Source organism: Nicotiana tabacum, chromosome 19 (genome assembly GCF_000715075.1).
Source record: "Nicotiana tabacum cultivar K326 chromosome 19, ASM71507v2, whole genome shotgun sequence".
NCBI lineage: Eukaryota > Viridiplantae > Streptophyta > Magnoliopsida > Solanales > Solanaceae > Nicotiana > Nicotiana tabacum.
Window position 1 is genome coordinate 119224870 of NC_134098.1, and position 7820 is coordinate 119232689.

Here is a 7820-nt window from a genome sequence, read left to right on the forward strand (position 1 = left end):
GTCATCGAGAATTACGAAAGATCGAGGGAACCTTTGGTCTCCATCCTCTTCGATTTTCTGGTTGTCTGGCTGGGTTGAAGTCGCTGTCTGTGATTGCTATTTGGTGTCCCGTTCTCCTTCCGGGCCCGATCCTTTTATCGGCGAAAGTGAGGACATTGGTTTAGCTTCGTCGATGGCGAACATTTTTTTTGCGGCTGGTTGCTCTCCGTACACCGTTTTGACATCTCCCGACGTCAGAGATTTGAGGACCTGGTGTAGGGTCGAAGGCACGGCTCTCATGTTATGGATCCATGGCCTTCCAAAAAGGGCGTTATACCTCATATCGCCTTCGATCACGTGAAACTTTATTTCCTGGACAGTTCTAGCCACGTTTATTGGTAAGGCTATCTCCCCTTTGGTGGTTTCGCATGCCATATTGAACCCGTTTAGGACCAGAGTTGCAGGTACGATCTGATCCTGCAAGTCGAGCTGCTCCACTACCTTCAATCGGATAATATTGGCCGAGCTACTTGAATCGATCAACACACACTTAATTTTAGTTTTATTTACGAGTACGGATATTACCAGTGCGTCGTTGTGAGGTTGGATGACCCCCTCTGCATCTTCATCTCCAAAGGAGAAAATCCACATGGGTGCGTAATCTTGAGTTCGAGACCACTTTTCCCTCACCATCGATGTTTTAGTGCGTTTAAGCATCAGTCCCCGGGGGGTATCGGTGCCACCGATGATCATGTGGATAATGTGCTGTGGTTCTTCTTGCTCGTTCTGCTTGCTGAAATCCCTACGTCTAAAATGGCTCTTTGCCCTATCACTCAGAAACTCCCGAAGATGCCCTTTGTTAAATAGGCGAGCTATTTCCTCTCTTAGTTGCTTGCAATCTTCCGTTCTGTGGCCATGGGTACCCTGATATTCGCACATTTGATTGGGATTTCTTCGGGCAGGATTGGTCTGCTTTGGTCGAGGCCATTTAGTGTCTTCGATGCGTCTGATGGCCGACACGTGATAGGATGCACCAACGCTGAAGTTATATTCTGATAATCGAGGTGCTTCTATAGGCTCGGCATATTTGTCGAAGCCGCTCTTACTCATAAGCCCCCGAGAATTTTGTCCCCGATCAATTCTTTGACTATTCCGAACTGTGTTGCGTGTTGAACCATTGTTTACTCGATCAGTGACGTACGGTCGATATCGGTCTCTGTTCGACCTTTGCTCTCTGTCGATCTGCTTTTGATTAATAACTGTCCTGTTATGATGAACAGGTCCGTACGGGGTCCCCAACTGATCATCCTCGACCCTAATTTTTGATTGATATCGGTTGTGCACATCTGCCCAAGTTACCTCTGGATACTCGATCAAATTTTGTTTCAGCCGATGTGATGCTGTCGAACTTAGCTCGTTCAACTCTTGGGTGAAAGCTTGTACGGCCCAGTCGTCGGTGACGGGGGGTAATTGAATACGTTCCATTTGAAAACGGGATATGAATTCCCTCAGCATTTCTCCCTGCCTTTGCTTTACTTTGAAGAGGTCTGATTTTCTCGTTGCAACCTTTATGGCACCAGCATGCGCTTTTACGAACGAATCTGCTAACATGGCAAAAGAATCGATGGAATTTGGTGGTAAATTGTGGTACCAAATCATAGCTCCTTTCGAGAGGGTCTCCCCGAACTTCTTCAATAGCACAGATTCGATCTCATCATCTTCTAAATCGTTGACTTTTATGGAACATGTGTAAGAGATGAGATGTTCGTTAGGATCGGCCGTACCGTTATATTTGGGAATTTTGGGCATATAGAATTTTTTAGGGATTGGCTCGGAGCCACACTCGATGGAAAAGGCTTTTGTATAAATTTTTTGAATCAAGCCTTTTTATCATTGGTGGAGCCCCCGGGATTTGATCGACCCTGGCATTATACGTTTCCACCCTCTTGTCGTTGTCTTCGACTCGTTTTGTGAGTTCCTCGAGCAATTTAGTAATTCCGGGAGTAGTCTCCGATTCCTGCTCGTTAGATTTTACTATGACAGGCTCTGTTCTGGGGGTGACCTTTCGAAGTGGATTGGAAACCGGCCTGCTTTGTGCGCGAGTTTGGCTCTGTAGCTGAGCTATCGCTAATTGCTGGGATTGCAACATCTCGAAGATCATGCGTAAGCTGGCCCCGATCTCCTCTGGGTTTTGGGTGTCTTGGGCTACGGATCGAGCACCGCCCTGAATGCTTCTTTCCGGTTCGGAACGCTAGTTCACTTCCAAAGCAATTTGTGAATTGACATCGAGTGGTATTTTGGCTCGAATCTCGGGTAGTGCCAAGTTGTTGTTTTCATCTTAAAGGCTAGCTTCATAATCGGTTGGTGAAACCATTCGGTCGGTGGCTTATTCGTAGCCGAACCTGAATTGAAGGTGTTTTCGGAAATAAGTGACCACTGTTATCCTCGGCCCCACGGTGGGCGCCAAACTGTTTACCCGAAAAATGGATAGAGTTGAATTTATATGCAGTTCCGAAGATATGTGGTACAACTTAATACAAAATGCAAGGATAAATAAAAGTGTGAATATAGATTGGAGAAAACGTAATCTAGACAAGGCAATCACGAATAGTGAATTTTATGATTTAACAAAATAGAATCAATCTAAGAAATTAGAATGATCACTCTTTCTTGTAGAGGAAATAATACAGTTTTTTATAGTGTAAATCTCAGAAAAAGGTCTCCCTACAGAAATGATAACCAAGTCCTTTTATAGTGGAGGGATTTGGCTCCAAGCAAAATAAAATAAACACCCAGTGGGAGACCCATGATAAATCAGCTTTTCCATAATTTCTGCCAAGATTCCCTCTAGTGGGATTACAACGGCTTTTGTCTGCGAGCTCGATCTTGCTTAGAATCCTCGATTTTGGTTCGAGCTTGATTTCGGCTCGAACTTGTGACCTTGGTTCGAGCCCGACCCTGGTTTGAGTCCTTGAATTGATTCCAGGTCGATGTAGGTTGGTTTTTGGATTATCAACACGATAGATCTACCCGTGTCACGGTTCGATTCTTGTTCGAGTTCGATTATGATATCGATCTCATCACGGACCGGCCTCCCCGGGTTCTAGGTTAGTTCGTGCCCCCCCTTCGGGATCTTACTTCGATACACCACCCTTCGAACCGTACCGGACATGCCAAGACTGAAATCTATTTCGACCGTGTACAGGATAATACCAAACAAAAGTGGTACTGTCTTCATCCTCAATTGTTTAGTCGAGAGTCTGGATCACAAATCAAAATGCTATTTAATACTATTGAAGTTGAGGACAAACAAAGGAATAATAGAATTTTCAGATTGACATTAAGGGAATCGAAATTTACAGCTCACTCAAGCTTAATCTAGATAGAACAAGAATAAAATAGAAAATGATAAAGCTTTTGGGTTTTAATCTTGTTAATTTTACAATCAGCATTCTTATTGAATTATCTTTTGATCTAGTTAGATCTCGACAAATTACAAATTAATTATGGCCTCAAAGGTAGTCATTGCAAATCTCTCTCTCTCTCTCTATACACGTCAGTATTTCTCTTCTTCATCTTATGCCATGCTTTAATGCTGTACCTTGACTCGTGGTTCTCTAATAATATTGTTTTCCCTCATCAGTCATCACCTCCTCATGGTCGGAAAAAACATGCGAGTTACTCCATCTCTGTTAATTCTTATTTAATACCACTGCTATTTCTTCTATATGGAATAGAAGATCTCGTACTTGCAAATTCAAGTTAACAGCAGAAATACTAACATATCTGCATCCCGTTCACAATATCCACCATCTGAACTTAGAACCTAGAAATCCCGAATCTTCAAGTCCAGAATTCACTACAAAGAAAACCGGAATTCCGACGGATGAAAATCATAGGATAGAATATATTAGTACGAATTTAATCGGTAGACAATATTGTCATAGCTAAGGATTTGGGGACGAATTGATTTCTTAATTAGCGCAGAAAAAATTCCATTGCTTATAACGAGCGAAACCCTTATTATGTAAAAATATAGTACTCCGTATATATCTTAGTGTATAGCAACACGCAATAATATGCAGGTCACTGTATTGAGGGGGTTTATGTGAGGCATGTCACAATTAAGCATCTTAATGCGGTTGAACTTATTCTGCTCAATTTGTGAATCTTAATTTTAAAACAAGTAGTCTGTGAGGATAATTAGTCCACAAACCAAATTGTACTATGGAAGGAAAAACAAATATCACAAAATTTGGATTGGAGAATTTCGATATTAGATAAAAAAAATTCACATTGTGAGATTAACATCCTAAAAATTAGGAAACACCAATAAAAAATTTCCCACCTAATAAATACCAACCAAAAAAAAAAATCTATCCACCAAAAGCATGAAACAAATTTCCATATAATACTTGCCCGGCCTTACAAATGACAAGGATAAATGCCCATTTGCGGGTCCCAACCAATGATTAACTAAATAGCATCATGTTTGACTAATCCATTAATTAAATAAATACAGAATGTGATTATGTGAACGTGCGTCCCTTCACTGCCCACCAAATGTAAACTCTTTCGATAGTCTTGAATTGTTCTCTTCCAAATTTTTTTCTTTAAAAAACTAACCATTTGAAGTAATATAAATTTAGTAGAGAACTTATATATATATATAACAAAGCAACAAATCACAAAGACGTGGTAATTACCTGCAAAAGACAATGGCATTGTCTAAGCCAAAATCCTTTACGTTTGCTCTCATATTTCTCTCCCTTTTCCTCCTCTACCTAACTCTAACTTGCAGACTAAGACCAAAACGTCGTGAACTTCCAATCTCCCTCCTAGAAAAAACAACTTCTTTTAGACAAAATAATTTGCCCATGCAACATGTCACCAGACTACCTCAATGGTTTAGACTTTTGCAAGACGAAATCAAGGACAAAACACTAAAAATCGGCCTCGTCAACTTTAACGATGTCTCGTTTTTCGACTACGTCGGATTGCATGGGGCAGAAAATATGGAGACATTCGACGTGAAATTTCCTAGAGTTTCGGATAAAATAAAGTGGAAAGACTTGTTCCCAGAATGGATTGATGAAGACGAGGTTTCGACTAAGCCTAAATGCCCAGAAATCCCAATGCCGGTTTTCGAGGAGTACGAGCAACTGGATGTGGTGGTTGCAAAGGTTCCATGTAAAAGAAGGGTTGGTTCTAGGGATGTTTTTAGGCTTCAAGTTAACTTGGTGGTGGCTAGCTTGTTGGTAAGGATCAGCGGTGGCCGCTGGAATAATAATAAACGGCCGCTGTATGCGGTGTTTATCGGCGATTGTGGGCCGATGTGGGAGATTTTCCGATGTGAAGACGTGTTATTGCATGAAGAGAATTTGTGGGTTTATAAGCCTGAGCTGAAAAGGCTGAAGCAAAAAGTTCTTATGCCTGTTGGTAGTTGTCAGCTTGCTCGTCCATTTCCAGAACAAGGTAAACTTTTTTTCTTCTTCTAATGTTTTGGAATTCCAACTTCATTTTATTCTTTGTTGGGTGTAATTCTTATTTCATAATTTCGTTTATAAAAAGTAAAAGAGGGAATATGAGAAAAATGCCACAATCAAACTTTGCCTACACGATACAACAAGAAAATTTTGCTAGAAAAACCATTTACATAAGTTTGAAATTAAATGTACCTACCAACGCCTTTTCTTACTTGACACATTTTTGAAAACCCAATTACTAACCAAGAAAAGTAAAGATGGTTATACCCAACACGAAAAGAAATATTTGTATGTAAATACTATTTGAGAAGCTTCTATTTTAAATTCTTAATCTACATGTTACGTACATAATATGGATATGAAAATTTGATGTGAGGCCTAAATTTTTAAAAGAAAGTTATGATATATATTTTTATTTGAAGTCTATTTTCCTATCTATTCGAAATGCAGAGTTGTTAATAATTATTTTTATAATTAATTTTTTCTAATAATTCCTTTTCAATTGATAATATAGTCAACTTATTTAATTTATCTTGAGACATTGCTAATCTTAAGTAAGATTTTATCAATTATAATCTTAAAAACTTATTTGGCAATTATTATAGAAAAATTACTTTTGTACAAAAAGTACTAAAGGAGTATTATTTTTTTAAATAGTTATAAACCTATTATTTCTAAAGAATAAGGCCCCTGGGACTAAGACACCAGCCTTACTTGGAATAACAGAGCCGCCGCTGCCACGTATGGTATTTACATAATTCATAGTGTTCAATTATATTGCAGTAGTTGATAGTGGGACCTACCAATAGAAAGAGGAATGAGGAAGTATTACGTTTTTGACGTTCTCCTTGGTATCTCCAACAAATATATTCAGTTAGTTTAACAAATCGAAATAATGTGCAGGGCAAGAAATTTGGAGTAAGTATGCGGCATCAGCATTTGACAAAACAATTTACAAGCCAAGAGAGGCTTATGTGACAGTTCTCCATTCCTCAGAAGCTTATGTTTGTGGAGCAATAGCTTTGGCACAAAGCATCATTCAAACTAATTCTACTAGAGACCTTGTCCTCTTAGCAGATGACTCAATTTCGTCAAAATCCCTTCTTGGCCTTAGATCAGCAGGCTGGAAAATCAAGAAAATCAAAAGAATAAGAAGTCCACATGCTGAGAAAAATGCATATAACGAATGGAATTACAGCAAGCTCAGAATATGGCAACTCAGTGAATACGATAAAGTCATATTCATCGATTCAGATTTCGTAGTTTTTAGGAACATCGATCAATTTTTCTCGTATCCAGAACTATCAGCTGCTGGAAATGATGGTTACATTTTCAATTCGGGTGTTATGATCATAGAACCATCAAAATGCAAGTTCCATAATTTAATGAACAAAAGGTTTGAAGTAGGTTCATATAATGGGGGTGATCAAGGCTTTTTAAATGAAATATTTGTGTGGTGGCATAGGTGGCCTAGTAAATTAAATACTCTCAAGATTTTTGGCAATTCGAGTCATCGCGACCTTCGCGATGATTCGTATGCTGTACATTATTTGGGACTAAAGCCATGGATGTGTTACGAAGACTATGATTGTAATTGGGATAGGGTGGAATCTCAAATTTTTGCGAGTGATTCAGCACATGAGAGGTGGTGGAAAGTGTACAAGAAAATGCCTATGGAGCTTAGGCAATATTGTGCATTGACCCCAGAAATGGATGCAAGGATAATAAAGTGGAGGGGAAGAGCCAAGAAAGCTAAATTTTCAAATGGGCATTGGAGGATTCAAGTGAAAGATCCAAGAAGAATTTCCTATTAATTTATTATTTGATAATTAGTCTAACAAGAGATTCAAATCATGTATACTAACTATTTCCCTTTCAGTATTTTGCAATATGTTATATTTCTAGCATGGTAGGATCTCCATTTGGTTACAATATTTCTATTGCATTCTCTCTTTCAGTTAGCTTAATGTATATATGTACTCATAAGGGTAGATCTCTGTGTGATTTTTGCAAATGCAAATTCTGGTGCTTCTTTCCTTGTTAGATTCAATGATGTGTGTATTTCGTTATCTCTGTTCTTATTTTCTTGTCCGAAGTACACTGGGAAATGACTTTCATGTTTATAGCACATGTGTTTCTCCAAATGTTTACTAATCTTCGAAAATTTAAAAATAAAGAATTAACCTTTATAGCCACCTAAAATAGCCGATGGATGTATAAATATATTTTGATCCATGTATAATATGTGTATAACCATGTATAACAATGCATAATTTATGTATACGGCTAAAATATAAACAATGAATCCGACATGCTATTTGTGTAAAGAGCCCCAAGTTTTTTTAGTGGTTTCGA

At 38.7% G+C, this 7820-nt stretch overlaps 1 protein-coding gene across 1 annotated transcript; it reads left to right on the top strand.

Moving 5' to 3' along the window:
* The first annotated feature begins 3824 nt into the window (after positions 1-3824).
* On the top strand, positions 3825-7462 carry LOC107787877 (putative UDP-glucuronate:xylan alpha-glucuronosyltransferase 4). The gene is made up of 2 exons (XM_016609491.2): positions 3825-5454; positions 6369-7462. Exons 1-2 carry the CDS (start codon positions 4698-4700, stop codon positions 7277-7279), a joined length of 1668 nt encoding a protein of 555 aa, XP_016464977.1. The 5' UTR covers positions 3825-4697; the 3' UTR covers positions 7280-7462.
* The last annotated feature ends 358 nt before the right edge of the window (positions 7463-7820 follow it).

Coding starts and splice junctions, on each gene's coding strand:
- LOC107787877 (XM_016609491.2), top strand. CDS start 4,698: ATGGCATTGTCTAAGCCAAAATCCTTTACGTTTGCTCTCATATTTCTC. Junction 5,455..6,368: donor TCGTCCATTTCCAGAACAAG/GTAAACTTTTTT, acceptor AATAATGTGCAG/GGCAAGAAATTTGGAGTAAG.